This window comes from Carcharhinus amblyrhynchos, chromosome 16 (genome assembly GCF_965287045.1).
Source record: "Carcharhinus amblyrhynchos chromosome 16, sCarAmb.v2.hapA, whole genome shotgun sequence".
Taxonomy (NCBI): domain Eukaryota; kingdom Metazoa; phylum Chordata; class Chondrichthyes; order Carcharhiniformes; family Carcharhinidae; genus Carcharhinus; species Carcharhinus amblyrhynchos.
This window is the reverse complement of record NC_137339.1, coordinates 24,247,582-24,266,146: the sequence shown is the minus strand read 5'-3', so window position 1 is coordinate 24,266,146 and position 18,565 is coordinate 24,247,582. Positions and strand designations below refer to the sequence as shown.

The 18,565-nt window shown below is 38.7% G+C and overlaps 1 protein-coding gene across 4 annotated transcripts; it reads right to left on the bottom strand.

Moving 5' to 3' along the window:
• Positions 1-51: 51 nt before the first annotated feature.
• Positions 52-18,296, bottom strand: LOC145353894 (protein-L-isoaspartate O-methyltransferase domain-containing protein 2-like). Of its 4 annotated transcripts, none has more exons than XM_080204842.1 (8): positions 18,193-18,285; positions 15,248-15,408; positions 15,089-15,123; positions 13,297-13,621; positions 12,022-12,124; positions 10,590-10,761; positions 6,349-6,472; positions 52-1,094 (listed from the first exon to the last, which is right to left on the bottom strand). In XM_080204842.1, exons 4-8 carry the CDS (start codon positions 13,601-13,603, stop codon positions 712-714), a joined length of 1,089 nt encoding a protein of 362 aa, XP_080060968.1. In that variant the 5' UTR covers positions 13,604-13,621; positions 15,089-15,123; positions 15,248-15,408; positions 18,193-18,285; the 3' UTR covers positions 52-711. The 4 variants fall into 4 exon arrangements, with proteins under 4 accessions (XP_080060968.1, XP_080060969.1, XP_080060970.1 ...); XM_080204843.1 differs by having other exon boundaries at positions 15,248-15,401; XM_080204844.1 differs by lacking the exon at positions 15,248-15,408.
• Positions 18,297-18,565: the final 269 nt, after the last annotated feature.

Genomic DNA, 18,565 nt, shown 5'->3' with positions numbered 1-18,565 from the left:
CCTGGCCTAAAGAATGCATTTTGAAAATTTTAACATTGAACAGGCAAAGAGTTACCTATGTACCAACTTTTATTGTTTTATTTATTGCAGAGAAATGTCTAAACAGGTACTTGCGTACATCAGTTTATCTACCAAGCAATCTGCAAAAATATGAAAATATTAAGAGCAGTAACTAATTATATATTTTTTAAAACTTTTTTTTAAATTAAGTAGCTAATCTGAAAAGAATTTCTAAAGTTACATTTTAACAATTGCATTAAAAACAATTTTGGCATATAAAGCACAGAACTGTACTTAAAATCTATCATCTTCAAACTGAACAGTATTAAATATTCAACTACTAAGTTATTACAAATGACAATATTTTGTTATACGGACAAGATACAAGCCACTGGAAACAGTTTTACAGGGATAGTCATTTTACATTTTTCTATTCATCTTGTATGTAGTTTTAAAGAAAAGGTTGCCATAAATGATGCAGTAATGTACAGCAGAGTCAAGCATAAAGTTTTACATGGATAATGCTAGAATTTGTTTAAATGAGAGAAACTAGTCTATTTAGTAGTAAACTATTAGTAGGAAATTGCTAATCAACCAAGTCTGTAAAAGTGCTCACTTATTTTTCATTGCAGTATATGTCCCCCTATATTTTTTCAAACTTTAGCTTATGTGCAATATATTACAATTATTACTAGTAGTCATTTCCAAGACTTATTTATCTCTGTAATACAGTAGGTATAGTTTTAATGGCTCAGGTAAAGGCAAACTGAGGATTTTTTCTCGAAGCAGATTTAATGGAGGCTCAGGTTTAAAGTCGCTGTACTCCTTTTCATCATCATCCCTCCTAACATCTTCCATGTCCTCCCCATTGTTATTGTTGTTATCAAAAGGATTTGAAATTCGACTTGCGAAAACCTGTTTGTCAACAAGAACGATTGCATCCATGCGTCGTCTGCGGATCCGCCTTCTTTTAAATCTGGAAAGAGTCTTTGGAGGAACTCCGCCATTTGACTTGTCCTGATTTATTGTGTTTTTAAGAGTCCGACGAATGCAGATCCGTGTTAAGTCTTGGAGAGTTCCAATGCTAACTGAAGCTATGGAATCACAAATTCAAAAGTAATGCACATATCTATTTCTTTTTAATGTAAATTAGCATAGAGCAAAAAAATAACAATTTGCATCAAAATATACTCTACACAGAACCCTTTACCAAAATTATTACAAGGCAAGTAGATTATCTTAAGGGGATAGAAAGGAGATCCATTGAAACCAAGGGAAATAATTTTATCCTGTCCACTCTATCTCTTCCCTTCATAATTTTGTACCCCTCTATCGTCACCCCTCAGCCTTCTTTGTTCCAAGGAGAATAACCCCAACCCATCCAATCTCTCCTCATAGCTACACTTTTCTAGCCCTGGCAACATTCTTGCAAACCTTCTCTGTGCCCGCTCTAGAGCGATTAGTCCTTCCTGTAACTTGGTGATCAGAATTCCATACAATATTCCAGTTGGGGCCTCACCAGTATTTTAAACAATTCCAACATTATATCCGTACTTTTATATTCCAAAACTCTGCCAGTGAAGAAGAGCATTCTATGTGCCTTCTTTACAACGTTGTCCACTTGAATTGCTGCCTTTAGGGATCTTTTACACATACGCCAAGATCTCCCAGTTTCATCTACCTTCTTAGAAATTTATTTTTATTTATTGTACATTTCATCTGATTTGATTCAGCTCACCTAACTAATGAATATTTCTTGTACACAATGCTAGGGAGTAGCGCACAAAAAGAAACCAGCAACTAAACATTCAAATTATATAAGGTATTTTTTCCTGTTTGATAAGGAAGCAAACTTAAAAAAAATCCAAAATAACATGATCTAACACAGGTGCTCAAAATTGAGAGGTTTCAATAAAGCGAGTCATGAAAACTCTTGGTCAAGGAGATGGAATCGAAAGGCATCCAATTTAAGATCAACAGCAAAAAAAAGCAGAAAGTTAGAAACATTATCTTTGCACGGACAATTGTCAGGACAAGGAAATTTCAACCAGAAAAGAGTGATGGAAGCAGAATTAAGTTTTTGAAACACGTGAATAAATCTTTGAATAAGAAAATGATAGGATAATCGATCTAAGTTTAGCTACACGGCCTCCTGCAAACTAATGTTTTTACGATTTTATGATACGAAATACTAAAGTTTCTGAAGTTTATTTATTCGTGTCACAAGTTGGCTTACATTAACACTGCATTGACATTACTGTGAAAATCCCCTAGTTGCCACATTCCAGTGCCTGTTTGGGTACACTTAGGGAGAATTTAGCATATCCAATGCACCTAGCCAGCACGTCTTTCAGACTGTGGAAGGAAACCGGAGTACCTGGAGGAAACCCACACGGGGAGAATGTGCAGAGTCCACACAGACAGTGACCCAAGCCAGGAATTGAACTCCGGTCCCTGGCGTTGTGAGGCAGCAGTGCAAACCATTGTGCCACCATGCTTAAGGAAACAAATTCTATAAAGTGGTACAGTGGTTACGTAAGAGCTGCAATAGTCCAGAAAGGATTTCAGGTAACACACAGAAACAAACAGCATGAAGCAATGAGTAATTGGAGCTGGAAGGATAAACACAGGCTGATAATGCAAACCAGGTTTCTCAATTCAGCAGCCTTGGAAGCAACTCACTCTCAGATGATTGACAATAGCATTCTGCAGCCCTAGGATAGGAGCATACTATTCCTTATTTCAAGGAAACCCCCTTTCAGAACACACAAAAATATAATAGTCTGATTATTCAACCATTGGGTGCTCCTGTATGAGGTTTTTCTCTTTTTTAAATTGGTTTTTCACTCATCTATCACCTTCAGCCTTGTTAGTAAGGCTCCCGTTAATACATAGTAGCTCCCGCCAATCCCCCCCACCTCCCAGTTTCTCCCACCATCTCAAATTTCACATTCTCTGCTTTATGTTTGAAAGCACTTTAAAGTAATTTCCCCATCTCCATCTCTAACCTAATCTGGCCCTTTCTCCAACCCATCACCTCACATATTGGCAACCATACCTTAAGCTGCTTAGGTCACATGTTTTGAAAACTCCTGCTTAGGTTCCTCCATCTTGCTCTTTTTAAGATTCTTCATAAAACTCACAGTTTAACTCACCTCCTGCATTGAGTGACACCCCCTTCCTCCCCAGTTAAACCACTGTGCAGTGCCTTGGGATATGTTTTTCTTGAAAAAAAAGGTTCTATGAATCTGAATTGTTTTTATGACTCACTGCAATACCAAAAAGCCATTAGAGGAGCCTACACACAACTTCCAGGATATCAGCAGTTTCTTTGCTCTCTTTCCCAGCTTGTAAGCACCAAACTGCAACATGTTGCCTCCACGATTTTAAAATGATGAGTTAAACCTGCCGTGCTTAAATGTAGAGTACTATGTTAAATTTCATCAAGCCTTCTGACCCATTTATTTGGTTTACAACTTTTATTAATGTCAGTAAAGATGGAGTCACTTTTTTTGGTCTGACATTTTACTGCTAGATTTAGAATCAAATATGCTGCTATTTGGAGAAACGCAACAAAATTGATGTTTATTCTTTCAGAACAAATTATTGGCATCAAATAGACACCTTTATAAAATTTCCAACCAAAAATTATATTGTATTGTACGGTACTGTCAAAACAGACACTTTATTTTCACTCTAGTTCCTTCCTACCTCTGAACTTAATTTTTACAGATCCTGCAGTTTCAAATGCAAGTTGCTCCAAGAACTCCGTTCATGCTGCTCAGAACTGAAAGCACGATAGCATTCTCTACAGGACCCCTCACACCTGGGTTCCACTTGGTGTCTCTCATAACATTGCTACAGAATCTTGAGGAGAATGGGGGTAATTGATTTTGTCCCTCCATTTCTCTCCACCCCAATATCCTGCTTAATGAAAGCAAAATCTTCAAACTATGTTTATTTTCTCCATTACAATTTTTATTGGAGATAGTCCTGATTCTTCACCAGACTAATGGCTCAAGGTGCAGTGTCAGCTGATACTAATCGTTGGTGGCCATGGGTGGCATCTTCCCATCCCACCGTCACAGGAATCATAGCGGGAGGACACGGACCATGCAAAGCCCATTGACCTTGGATGGGATTTTCCGGTTTTGGGGACAGCGTGGCCAGAAAATCCTGCCCTATAAGCTCTAATTTGATTCTCAAGAGTGTTGTTGGATGGCCTCACTCCAGACATTCTAATTGGGTTGTGTATTCCAAGGTGAAGGAGAGGAAAAATGTTAGCCAGAATTGGATTCCACTGTGATGCTCTTCAGAACCAAACTCACAAAGAAAAGTGATTCGAGAGTAAAATACTGAGGATACTGGGAAATCTGAAATAAAGATAGAAGATGCTGGGAGTACTAAGCAGGTCTGGCAGTATCTAAATTGGTAAAGGCTGCTCATGTCCACAAAATTGCCAACAAGCATTACCCATTCAGGAGAAACAGAAGGATTAAAAGTCGATTTTTCTTGTGTTTAATTATCCATTCATTCCTGAAGATATGGGATTTATTGGGTAAAGTTCTGTGCTGGCCTGGCATCCTCCAAGATGCCATCCAAATGTCCATTACACATTTGTCAACCTTGACAGTTAATGTCAACAAGCTTTCTATTGAAGGAAACGTTGCAGCTAATCCAGATCTTCCTCTTATTTGAGTCCCATAAATATGCACTGGTCGCAGAGATTTCTGGATTATAATCAGGGCTGGAATTGGTGTGAAGACTATTATAACATCTCTAGTAGTATCCAATAAAATCAATTAACTTGATCTGCACCACAAATCATAGATTTGCGGGACACAAGTCATAAAATCAAGAATTTCCTGGTCTGCTGTCTTCATACCTCAATGGATAACTATTACTTGAGATAATTATTTCGTCCTTCATGGCTAGAGACTGTACTTTGGAAGGAGCTGTAACGTAAGAGAGTCATGGGACGCAAACACTTAATGCATTAGTTTGAAATTAATCTATTTCAGCAGAGTCACTAATTCATTTAAAAGAACACCTTCACTAAAATAGCGAAGACAGTAATTTTAGACCAATTGCTCATGCATTCATTTCAGGGCTTTCACCTTATTTCGCAAGATCTTAAAGTGGTACCAATATCAAAACATTTGCGAGGGTTACTACTTGGGGAAAATGCATACCATAAAGCAGTATAGAAAAGAGGAATAGGTGAAATATGAAACTTATTCCACCGTAAGGACAATACATGGACTTGGTAATTCATAACAAATGTAATTTTTCTCAATTCAAATGTAAATTGTCCTCAATTTATTTATTATTGTCACAAGTAGGCTTACATTATTCATTGCAATGAAGTTTACTGTGAAAATCCCCGAGTCACCACACTCCAGCACCTGTTTGGGTACACTGATGGAGAATTTAGCATGTCCAATGCACCTAACCAGCTCATCTTTTGGACTCTGGGGGGAAATTGGAGCACCCAGAGGAAACCCACATAGACACGGGAAGAACATGGAGACTCCGCACAGACAGTGACCTAAGCCAGGAATCGAACTTGTGGTCCCTGGCACTGTGAGGCAGCAGTGCTAACCACTGTACCACCCTCTATGGTATAAACCTAAACAACCATAATCACGCTCATAGATCAGATAATTTGAATGAGTTACAATCCTGATCTCAAATCTAATGCAGCCAAAATAAATAAGAAATACAATAGATGCAGAAATAATTGCATGTTGCATTTGAAAATAAACTGAGAAAAGAAATAAAATTCAAAAAGGCTACTGATCAATCAATATCTAGATCTAAGGGCACGAAAATGCAATTCTATTTCTTGCTTAATGGAATGATGCAATAAGTGAAAGGCAAACTTAATTATATTTTTCAATTCTCAATCTGTTTAATAATAACCACTACTGTTGTAAAATATCAAGTACTCCCCAACTAGATAGGCATCAGGAGAACTAATATTAGCAAGTTAATCTGCATGACAAAATCTTGTAAATCCATATAACTATTAGTCATACAAACATGTGTAATTAGTAAATCTCAAAAGTAAAAAGATACTTCAAATTAAAAGCCTTTGATGTTTAGTATCATGCAAAAATCTAACACACACACACACATTAAGAACAGAATTATGTAAACATGCATTTTTTTTTAAACCAATGTTACGACATAGATTTATCTGAACACTAAACATTCACCATGGGGAATATGCTTATAGACAAGCAACTGGAAATCAGGTTACGGAATTCACCATCACATTTACTGAAAACCAAATTCTCATTAAATATACTAAGCTCCTGTTAAACTAATCATACTAATAAAACTTACGTAATTGGACTGTTCGTACTTTCCCAGCATCTGTGTTGCAGGGTTGGATTAATGGAGCAAAGGAGACAGCCAAGATTTTTTCAGTTTCCCAAGTATTCAATCCTGTCCGTGTTATTTTAGTGAGCTGTGTCAAATAATTCAAAGAAATACTAACTGGCAAGTAGGAGTTATTAAAACTGGAATTTTCAAATGCAGCATAACCCCAATTGCTGAAATTAAAGAAATCTATACACATAGGATTATTTTACAAAATTTTACTAATGGATGGAAAAATCTTGGGAAAATGCAGCCCAAATTCCAGGTAAGTGCTTCAGGAAGGTAAAACACACAGTTAGGAACAAAGTTCAACAACATTATTCAAATGTGTACATATATTTGATTTGGGGCATTGAACTACACTTTAAAGTGTTACTGAAATATTTGACAAATTACAAAATATTTTATATTTGCCAACAGCATGCAATGCAAAAAAACCTGCTATGTCATTTGTTGTAATGTAATTAACTGGTTTAAAAGAAACAACACTATGTATCAAGGAGCTTCATAAACTAAAAAATTACTTTTAAAGAGCAATGTGATTCCTAAACAATTATGGCAGTCAATTTGCATGTGGCAAGTTGCCATACAAGAAATTAAACAAAAAGCCAGCCCAGCTGTTTTGAGTGGCTGTTTCCACGAAAATCAGTCTTGCAAGTAGTAACAGCAGAGCTGGAACAGAATTCCGACACCTCAGTAACATTTACTAACAAAGAAATTTTAGAGTTATCCAACTCTACAAATTCTACAAATAGCTTATAACAATGTTGGACCACAATTGTTGGACTATTTCTTTAATAAACATTGTACACCCACCAAATTCCAGAAAAATAATATTCGCCATCTCAGTTTTATTATAATTACCGCTTTAGTTTAGAGATTCAGGTGCATACCACACCAAAGGACGACTGGGAAGGTGGGTGATCAACAACTCAGTAGGAATGTGATCAAAAGAACCCACGTGGACCTCACGGGCAAGATGAGCTTGGAGAAGACAAAAGGGAGATAAGAAAGAAGCTAAAGAAAGATACAAGTTCAGGACGAGGGCAGAAAGAGGTTTGGGGAAATTCTGCTTTAGTGGGAAAGGGATGTGGCAAAGGGACTCAATTTTATTGACAAGTAAGTCCATGGACTTCTCCACATTGTTCTGAAGATGAGAGTAGATGGGATAAGAGAGTTTAAGCGTCTGGATTAGTTTTTTATTCATTTACAAGATGAGAGTGTCATTGGCCAGGCCAACATTTATTGTCCATCCTTAGTTGCCCTTGAGAAGGCAGTGGTGAACTGCCTTCTTGAACTGCTGCAGTTCCTGAGATATTGATACACCCAGAGTGCTGTTAGGGAGGGAATTCCAGGATTTTGACCCAGCAACAGTGAAGGAGTGGCGATATATTTCCAAGTCAGGATGATGAGCAGTTTGGAGGAGAACTTGCAAGGTAGTGGTGTTCCCATTATCTGTTGCTCTTGTTCTTCTAGATGAAAATGGTCATGGGTTTAGAAGGTACTGTGTCAAGAACCTTGGTTAGTTCCTACAGTACAACTTGTAGATGGTTTATATGGCTGCCACTGTTCAGCAGTGAAAGACGGAATTAATGTTTGTGGAAGGAATAGCAATCAAGTAGGTTGCTTTGTCCTGGATGTTGTTGAGTTTCTTGAATGTTGTTGCAGCCACACTCATCCAGGCAAGTGGAGAATAACCCATAACATTTCTGACTTGTGCCTTGTAAATGGTGGTAGGCTTTAGGGAGGGTCAAGTGATGTGTTACTGCAGGATTCCTAGCTTTTGACCTGCTCTGGTGGCCACATTATTTATATGATTAGTCCAGTTCAGCTTCTAACATGTTGATAGTGGAGGATTCAGCAGTGATAATGCCAATGAATGTTGAGGGGCAATAGTTAGACGCTGTCTTGTTGGAGATAGTCATTGCCTGGCAATTGTGTGGCTGAACTGTTACTTGCCATTGTCAGCCCAAGTACGAATATTGCTTTGCTTCATTTGGACATGAACAGCTTCAGCATCTGAGGAGTCTCAAATGGTTCTGAGTGCGGTGCAGTCATCAGTGAACATCCCCAATTCTGATGTGATGATAGAAGGAAGGTCATTGATGAAGCAGCTGAATATGGTTAAGCTGAAGATAGGTGTGTCTTGGACACAACCCAGAGGGACTCCTGCAGTGATGTCCTGGAGCTGAGATGATTGACCTCCAACCACCAAAACAATCTTCCTTTGTTCCAGGTATGATTCCAACCAGTGGAAGGTTTCCCCGATATCCATTAACTTCACTTCCGCTGTGGCTTCTTGATATCTTACTTGGTCAAATGGTGGCTTGATATCGAGGACTGTTACTTCCACCTTACCGTATTTGAACTAAGGCTATAATGAGGTCAAGAGCAGAGTGTCCCTGGCTGAACCAAACTAAGCGTCCGTGAGCAGATTAATGCTGAGTAGGTACTGCTTGATAACAGTGTCGATGGCCATCACTTTATTGATGATCGACAGTAAACCAATGAACACAGAACACAGAAAAACTACAGCACAAACAGGCCCTTTGGTCCACAATTTGCACCGATGATATCCATACCTACTAGGCTTACCTATAACCCTCAATTCTATTAAGTTCCATGTACTCATCCAGAAGTCTCTTGAAAGACCCCATCGAATTTGCCTCCGCCACCACCGATGGCAGCTGATTCCACTCACCCACCACCCTCTGAGTGAAAAACTTATCCCTGATATCTCCTCTGTACCTACTCCCTAGCACCTTAAACCTGTGTTCTCTCGTAGCAACCAGTCCAGCCCTTGGAAAAAGCCTGAGAATCCACCCGATCTACACATCTCAACATCTTATACACTTCTATCAGGTCACCTCTTACTCTTCGTCTCTCTAAGGAGAAAAGACCGAGCTCCCTCAACCTATCCTCATAAGGCATGCCACCCAATGTGGCAGTAATTGACCAGGTGGAATTTATTCAGTTTCTTGTATGCAGGATACATCTGGACAATTTTCCACATTATTGGGTAGATGCGAGTGACGTAGCTGTAGCTTGGCGAGGTGTGAGGCAAGTTCTGTTGGACAGGTCTTCAGTATTTTGCCAGAATATTGTCAGGATTTATAGTCTTTGCGGTATCAAGTGCAGTCATCCATTTCTTGATATCATGTGCAGTGAATTTGAATTGGCTCACGGACTGACATCTGTGATGCTGGAAATGTTCAGGACTTCCAGGGCAACTCCCTCCTGACTGTATACCACTGTGCCTCTGTTGGCTATGTCTTGTCGGTGGGACAAGACATACCCAAGAATGGCGACGGTGGTGTCTGGGACATTATCTGTAAGCTATGATTTCATGAATGCAACTATGTCTGACTGTTGCTTGACTAGTCTGTGAGACAGCTCTCCCAATTTTGGCGCAGGCCTTAGATGTTTGTATGGAGAACATTAAAAGGTCAATAGAGCTGGGTTTGCCATTGTTGTTTCTAGTGCCTTGGTTGATGCCAGGTGGTCCGTCCAGTTTTGTTCTTTTTGTAACTATTGAGGACATTTAAGAGTCAACCACATTTCTTTGTGTCTGGAGTCATATGGATGCCAGACCAGGTAAGGATGGGACATTCCTCAAAGGATATTCACTATAAATGAAACAAGCCAAGAGACATCAACACGATTCAGGATTATTCTGAGTGGTGAACAGTTTTCATTAGGATAACAAAGCCCTTCAGTGCTTACAGTGGTCCAGTTTGATTGGAATGGTTAAGCAAGTTGTTTGCTAAATACTTTCAAAGCAGCATTCCTTGAACTTGAGTGTGAAAGTGAGCCACACCAGAGGAACAATTTGATGGGAAAGAATAAAAAGGCACCAAAGGCAAAAATGAATGAGTGAATAAGATGATTGACAACTGTAGAGGAATCATGGAGCATAGTGGGCCAAAGGTTTAGACAACTGGGAATTTGAAACTTCAGCTATAAGTGACTTATAAACTGAGGCAGTGAAAAAAAGTTTTTCACCAGGAGCAAATGCAAAAAATGGTGTTCAAAGAAGCAGGATGCGAGGGGTGAGGAAACAAAAGCGTGGTCAGAGATAACCTCATCCATGATCCACTTGAAGGGTGAAGTAGTTACAAGACGGCATGGTTGAATATGGTATTTTATACTACAAATACTGAAGGCATATCACTGGTAATGTAAAATTAGTCTGCTTTAAAAATTACCTTCTCTTCCAGCGGCATGACAAGGATTCCACCAACTTTAATCAAATTTCTCATGTATTCTTCGTGATCCTTCTGAACTCCTGCCCCACAATAGACCCGGTCGTACTGATGACTATCTGAAGCAATTTCCAGACAATTACCCACCACAAAGGATGGCTCGCAGAATTCAAATCTAAATTTACAAAATCATACCAAAAGTGTGAAAAACTATTTCTTAGTCCACTTAACCACTATAATAAATGAACTATTCTTAGGTTCACAAGGTGAAGCTCACTGTGTGCTGATTCATTAAGGCTTCTTTGATCTCCATGCACAAGTAACGAGTAATGTTGAACTATGATCAAAATGATATCAAAGTAGGAGTATAAATGACAAGTAAGAATGCAGGAGACACTGGGCACATGAACGTCAGGAATGGGCAGAGGTGCAACAAACAAAATTCAGTAAAAATAGATGAAAGAATATTTTAGGAAAAATGACATGGAATAAAAATAAATCTGAAATGGTAAATACTGAATGAGTAAAACAGAGATCATGCAGTGTACATTCAGAGATCTTAGCACTTCAGAGGAAAGATGTAACTAGGATTTTAAGTTTTATTTACAGGCAGTGAATGCAAAATACAAAAGTATGATGAAAAATATGTGTAAACACAGTGGTTTTGCTGCTATAAACTTGACAAATTAGGATACACTTTTGCTAGTACATTTCCCTGGTGCACGTGGGAAAAAAGACAGTAGGGGGAATTTTCCCATCCCACCCACCTTGGGCACTGTAGTTGTGGGGTGGGGGGGGGGGGGGGGGGGGGTTTGAAAACCATGCAAAGGTCCATTGACCTCGGGTGGGATTTTCCAGTTTTGGGGCAAGCACAACTGGAAAATCCCTCCCAGTATATTCAATAATCTGCATGGAATTCAGGAATTCTTTGACTCAAATCTAGGAAAATTGCCCCACAGATCATATGTCTATAGAGGCATAACATGAAATACTGTATTATGGATTGCTGATGCTTGTTCTCAGAATAGCCATCATAAAAACAAATCTACATTTTGTAAAAAGCAAACAATTGCTAGCGCTAAGAGAATTTATATAATGAATCATAAGAAATAAGGTAACAATTTGTCCAATGGCCACCAAAAGCTTTTGTGCTTATGTATAAACACTTTGCAGGTCGCATAAAAAAAATACAAGGAGCTGGCAGGCAGACATGGATGAGTATCTTGTGCAATTAATAGGTTATTTCTAGCAGAATATACAATTTCAACATAGTAGTGAACAGTCAGTCTGTAGTCTACATTTGTGAAATTTTAATTGCTTCAGACCGAGTAACTTTAGTTTTGATATTATTCTGCCAGAATGGTAAAGGTTGTGTTCTTCTTCATCAGCACCCACTCAAATATGAAACATTTAGCTCGAGGTCCAGAGTACTTACTTATCAAAGCTGTCACTTGTTTTGATGAAGTTCTCAAGTTTTTGGTTGGCATATTCCACCACATCAACATGTAGCTCTATTCCATGATTCACTCCAAAAGGGCCTGCAAGCAGAGGGTTAATAATTAAAATAACTGTCTCCAGTAAAGGAAATCTTATCTGTATTTAAATTTAATAGAGTTTTAATCAAAGAAATTGAAAGCACTTAATAATATTCTAAAGTCAAGGTACTTCAAGTTGCTTTAAAATACATTTCATGATACAAGTTGTATTCAAGCGCGTCTATCAACATAGAAAAGCTACAAAATATAATGCACACATGCCTTTAATGAATTAAGCAATTTCTGTGATAAGAAAATTACAATTTAAAAGCACAACTGCAATATACGAGTGCATACCAGCCATAATACAACAAATTTCAACTCAGTTTATATCACTTTGTTATTTTGATATGCACGGCAAGCAAAAATCTAAGATGATTTTTAATCACACAGTACGGATTATATTAGTTAAAACCATCATTTAACTTGAACCTAATTTCAAATCACCAAGATTCCAGTCTTGCATTTACAAAAAATAAACTGACTTTTATAATTGTTGTTCCAAAACATCAAATGTCATGCATTACATGGTAAATTTAGTCCCAACTTTGACAATACAGAAATGAAAATTTGCCACAGAATTGTAAAATAACAGTTTGTATTTACATAGCAGCAATAACACTGCAAAGTTTCCAAGGAGTGCTGCCAAACAAAATTTGACTCAGACACATAACAAAATATTTGGATATATAACCAACAGCTTGCTCAGAGAAATCAGTTAAGCAGCGTCTTAAAGGACAGTAGAACACAAGAGGTGAAGAGGTTTAGGGAGTAATCTCCAGAACTCAGAGCCAATGTTAGTGGGATTAAAATTGAGGAGCACAGCGATGTTAGTGTTGTAGGGCTGGAGATGGTTATGGACAAAAGGGGCAAAAGCCATGAGGATATCTGAATTTTCATTATGTTACAGCTAGACCAAGCACCAGTGTGATGGATGAACAGGACTTGGTCTAAGTTAGCATATGAGCGGCAGAGTTTGAATGTGCTTAAGTTGTGCATACGCTTTTTCACCCATGTTAACCATAAACTGTTGAGTGAGATCATTTGTTCCTCTTTAAAGTGTCATAACAAATTACAGCATGTTTTCATCATACTACACATAGCTTTCAAGGTATGTCACTGTACTTCTTGGAAACCTTAAAAAAAACTGTAACTGCTTTAACTTACTGGCTCACCTAAAATTAAGCCAACCATTGTACTCAAATAGCCAGTGCCACTTCCAAGGTTCAAAAAGGACAATCCCGGCTGTAGGTCCAGTGCTTCCATTACCTCAGAGTAAATGCAGGGTGCAGACAAATGGATATTACCATTTTTCCAAGCCAAGTCTTTATAGGCATTATCTTTGTAAATTTCCAAGTAATAATCAGCACGATCTATGGCTCGGAAAGCTTGCTCTACCACCTCTGTTCGGATGTAGTGTGCTTCTTTTAGATTGTCGATTAAATCATCATTGTCTTCACCAGCACTCACAGCACCTCCCATCTTTTTCAACTGTTAGAACTGCACATTAAAGTTAAGAAACGTGAGAAACTATACAAGGCAAAGAAAAGAGCATCTCATTATTATTCAATGATAAGCTATTACATGAATGTTGAGAAGTGCATTTTTAAAAAGTAAAATTCACTACATAAATGGAATGAAATTTAAACTGGTGTTTGCCAATATAGTTGTCAGATCCCATCAAATTGTAGGAAGCTACAATTACATGGATGAAAAGCTCTGTGACATTGTTTCCATTGGGACGTAGACATGGGAGTTTTGCTGTACCACGTGAAACATTATAATCTGTATGTGAATCCTAGTAAAGCAGCATGGTGGCAAGGTTAAAATACTTTGCCATATTTTTGCATTATATTATGTACTCCACTAATTTAAATTCATTACCAAAATTTACAGTTTATATCATACTCTTAGTGGCCGGCTTTAGGCAACCTTCTTTATAACTGGTTCTTAGGAGACTGATTATGTTTAAAGCTGGTGGCAACAGATTGAAATCTAGTACTGCTAAATGGCTTAAAGTTGGACTAGAGAGTGTTGCCACAACTGGGAACTTATTACAGTGTCTAGAAATATCCCAGAATGTTTGCTATAGTCCATAAATAACCCATATACTTTGGGTATTACAAGTTGCAAACATTAACATGAGCAAGGAAAACAGTTTTTTTTAAAAAAAAGAGTATCTTCACACTTTTTACTCTTAGGAATAGTGGGAAAGTGGTGGAAGGATTCCAGAGCTGATTATCAGCCCACTGGACCACATTATGAATGCTTCTTCTGCTAACAAGTCCTGGCATTGGACTTGAACCCAGAGCTTCTAGTCCAGAGGTAGGAACGCTACCATTGTGCCACAGACCTCCATTTAAGGACAGCAAGAATGTTGAAATGCAAACCTTTCTCCTAACTGCTTAATGTTCATAAAGCATAAGTCGTGATAGTTGTAAAAACAGACTGATAAACTATGATCTCGTATTGGATCAGCTATCAGCACCAGAGAAACCATTGTCACTGACTCAGGATTCCCACCTTACATCACAGTTCGAGCAACTATTAATGCAGTAACTCTTTTTTATACCACAGAACTTACATTAGCCTACATAATCAAGAACTGTATTTTATTTTAATAACTTATGTCCCTGGTCTTATTATATTTACTTTGCTGTTCTGACTGCTACTTACAGCACCGGATAAAATACTTCCAAGCTGTAATTTCTGTTGCCTAACAGTCCAATGAACAAGAACACTACTTAATGCAATAATACTTTATATAAAAGTAAGTGGATCTAGGTTCAATCCCCGCTCTATGCAGAGTCAGCTTGCCATAAGAAATAGGAGAAAATTAGCCAGGGTTTCAGCTCTTGCTTATTATTCAGAGACCCCAGCCTGAAAGGTGTGTTCAACAGTATCAAACTAAATTATGATAGCTTTCACAGGAAAGCAACTACCAATACTTGCTGTTTCAGTTCATACCTGAATGTGCTCTTGGGACAATATCAGTCGGTTCCCTTTAGGAGAGAGGAGGGACAAAATTAAAAATAGAAGTGCTGTGTCGACTAAAATAGACAGAGGCTGATGCACTCCTACTTGTAATTTTTGTTTAGATTGTTGCTAGTTGGTTGGTTGCCATACCAGGCTAGTCATAGAAGAAAAGATGCTGCCACAGCACTCTCCTTTCCTCCAGTTCGTGTATTGTCTGTCCAATGTGACTTTTCCATTCAGATCTGGGTCTTCTCACACGCATTCTCGCCATGTTCCTCGTGGTCCTTTCTCAACCAAACTCATTCTGTTACCTTGCAAAAATATCGATCTTTAGCCATATGCCATTAGTTCCCTGCCCAATGCTTTCTTTTAAGAATAAGGTCTGTAACTTCATCATTTCACTTCAGTACTGGCCACTCACGATTTCCTGGATTATAAGCAACATCTTCCTTCCTCACTAGTTTCTAATCTTTGTTTTAATCTTTGATTCTGTCACATTGTTGCTGAAATATTACAAATCCTATTATATTATTTCAGTTTAATCATGCAGTATTTCTGCATTATTTCTTGTACTTATTTTCAACAACCTAGTCACACGATGGCCTGGTTAATTTAATTATTTAATCTGAGTCAGCAACAGTGAAAAATACATGACAGCATTCAAGATAAACAAATCAATCCAAAGAGCTTTTAGCAACAGGATAACTTGATGTAACCCAAGCAAGTAGATGGTCACATTACAAACAATTGAAATACTTACACCCAGTTTCACTTGTGCGTGCCAAAATAATGCAAGCTGCCTTTCTGTTTTTGTAATGTAGTTGGGACTTGGGAATAACCTGTAAAGAATCACTTGAAGGCTACAAAAAAACAAACTCAGCATATGGAATGGAACTTACTAAATTTTGGAAGTTTCTCAAATAAGTAGGAAGCAAATATTTGAAATGTATGATCTGATAACAAGGCTGATAACTTGATTTAAGGGCTGGTTTATCCTTTACATTTTAACTGGTTTTGTAATATACACCATTATTTATTGTTGGAGTAGAAAACAATTAATGCCATTCACCCTGCACACCCCCCCCCCCCCCAATCCACCCCACTGCCAAACATTGCTGTGCAGCTGAAACTTAAGCAAGTGATCAAGTCCCAGGCCATTATAGGATATGTAAGAGTGGCTCAATTACAATTTCTTTGCTGAACACAAATCACCAAGCATTGGTTTGTACTTCACAGTTACACTATAATTAAGAACACAGACTCACCAAGGCAGTGGGAAGTGTCTAACATATTATCAATCTCTCCTAAAATAAACCACTATTGGATATTTCTACTGAAATTAAATTCCACGCGACTGGCCGAAAAAAGTCATCAGTAGAAAAGCTTTCATCTATAAACTGCTAAACTGTTCAGTCAGCAACACAAACAAAGGTTTTTAGCAAAGTCTATCATCTTCTGAAGTTACTAAGAGTCTTTTAGTTACTTGGTTCAAAATCTGGATTGGTTTCATTTTCAAACAAAAGGAGCTTTATGGCATATTAACAGCAAATTAGGTGGAAACTAACAGACTTGGATTCTGTTGATTCTGTTTTGCTTAAGTTTGCAACTATTATGCTGCACACCGGAATGCAGATTTCAGCGACTTTAAAGCCACCCTGACCTCAAAACTGCAGTCTCAGGATGTAAGCTTCAACATTGCATTTAACTTCCGCCCATAAACCTCTATACAAAGAAAAAACCGGACCAGAACAACCTTCAGTGTAACAGTATTAAAGACAAGATTAAATACTTTTTATATCAGCTGCTAAAACCACATAACATGAATAAGAAAACTAAATAGTATTGCTAACTCTTCTTGAATGTGTTGTGTTTCTGCTTTTACTCTTTTCTGAGCAAATTATATGAAAAATTTCCACTGCATGTCGATTCTCAACAGTGATCTTGTATTATACAACAAAGAAAAATACAAAGGCTGAAATAAACTCTGCAATCTATCGAGTCAGTCGCAAAACCAATACTTTTGAACTATTCACCTCCTCAAATGCCTATTGAAGCCTCTCTTTAAAACATTCTACATTATGTGTCAGGGATTTAGCCACTCTCCACATCCATTAACATGCGGGAGAGGTGACTAACCTAAATTTCCAAGACACCTTCCTTCTTCTAAAGTTGATTCCATGGTCTACAACCATAGAATAGAATCCTTACTGTGCAGAAAGAAGCCATTTGGCCCATCGAGCCTGCACCGACAACTTATCCTTACCCCTACATATTTACCTGTTCATCCTCCTGACGCTAAGGGGCAATTTACCACAGCCAATTTGCTTAACCTGCACATCTTTGGACTGTGGGAATAAACCAGAACACCTGGACGAAACCCACACAGACATATGGAGAACATGCAAACTCCATATAGTCATCCAAGGCCAGAATTGAACCCAGGTCCGTGGCACTGGAGGTAGCAATGCTAACCACGGTGCTACCATGCCACATTCCACACTTCACAGCAATCTCAAATATCCTACCCCATCTGTCTTCTAAACTTCTTCATTCCACGGTCTACTCTTGGTGGCAATCTCAAACATAGCACTGAGGCCAATTTGTCAATTTCCTTAAGAATTCTGAAGGAAGAAGCAATTAATTCTTAATTAAGTAACCAACACCAGGGCTGGTTCAGCTCAAAGCCAAAAGCTACAATAATCAGGTTGGATGAATCCTTTCAGGGGGACTGTCTTCAACCAGGGGTTTTTTTTATTTCTGTCCGAGCGCTCAGTTTGTAAATGATAGTGTTCTATGATTCTAACCCCATGATGAGAATGTTGTTGTTGTGTTACACCGTCTCCCCGCTAATCCCTGTCTGACCTGCTGGTGGCGTCGTGCCTGGCTAGTCTCGAGCCTGCCACTACAACAACACCATCCCCCTCTCCACACACCGACACAGCCGGAGCCGTCGCAACGACAGCTTCCCCCCCCCCCCCCCCCCGAGCCACCAAGGGGGGGAGGAAGGGGGGGGGTTTAAGTCCTCTTTTATTATTATCATCATCGTTTACTTTGCTGAGCAGAGGGAGAGGGGGGCACACAGGCTCGCCGCTTACCGAGTGGTGCTGTCTACGCTTTCTGTTGTTTTTTTTCGCTCAAACTGCCGTCCGGCTCACCTCACCATGTAAACACTCCGCCGCGACGCCGCCGGAAGTGCGTCAGTCGCATGCAAATCATATGCAGATCGCATACCAATAATTACCAGCTCCGCGCCTGCGCAGTCCGGGGGGCCCGCAAGAGCTTGGCTCATTGAAGGACCACGTGCGTGGCTGGACAAACTTTCTCCAACCTGCCAGACCCTGAGAGCCAGTCTACTCCAAGGGGATGGTTGCAATGTTTCCAGTATAACTTATGCAATATTTCATCCTTTTAAAATAGAAAGTAATTTTCATTGCCTTTCTGATCTTCAGAGGAGAAAAGTTCATTTCT

Coding starts and splice junctions, on each gene's coding strand:
- LOC145353894 (XM_080204845.1), bottom strand. CDS start 13,603: ATGGGAGGTGCTGTGAGTGCTGGTGAAGACAATGATGATTTAATCGAC. Junction 12,125..13,296: donor AATGGTTGGCTTAATTTTAG/GTGAGCCAGTAA, acceptor CTCTGCTTGCAG/GCCCTTTTGGAGTGAATCAT. Junction 10,762..12,021: donor ACAAGTGACAGCTTTGATAA/GTAAGTACTCTG, acceptor TTGTAAATTTAG/ATTTGAATTCTGCGAGCCAT.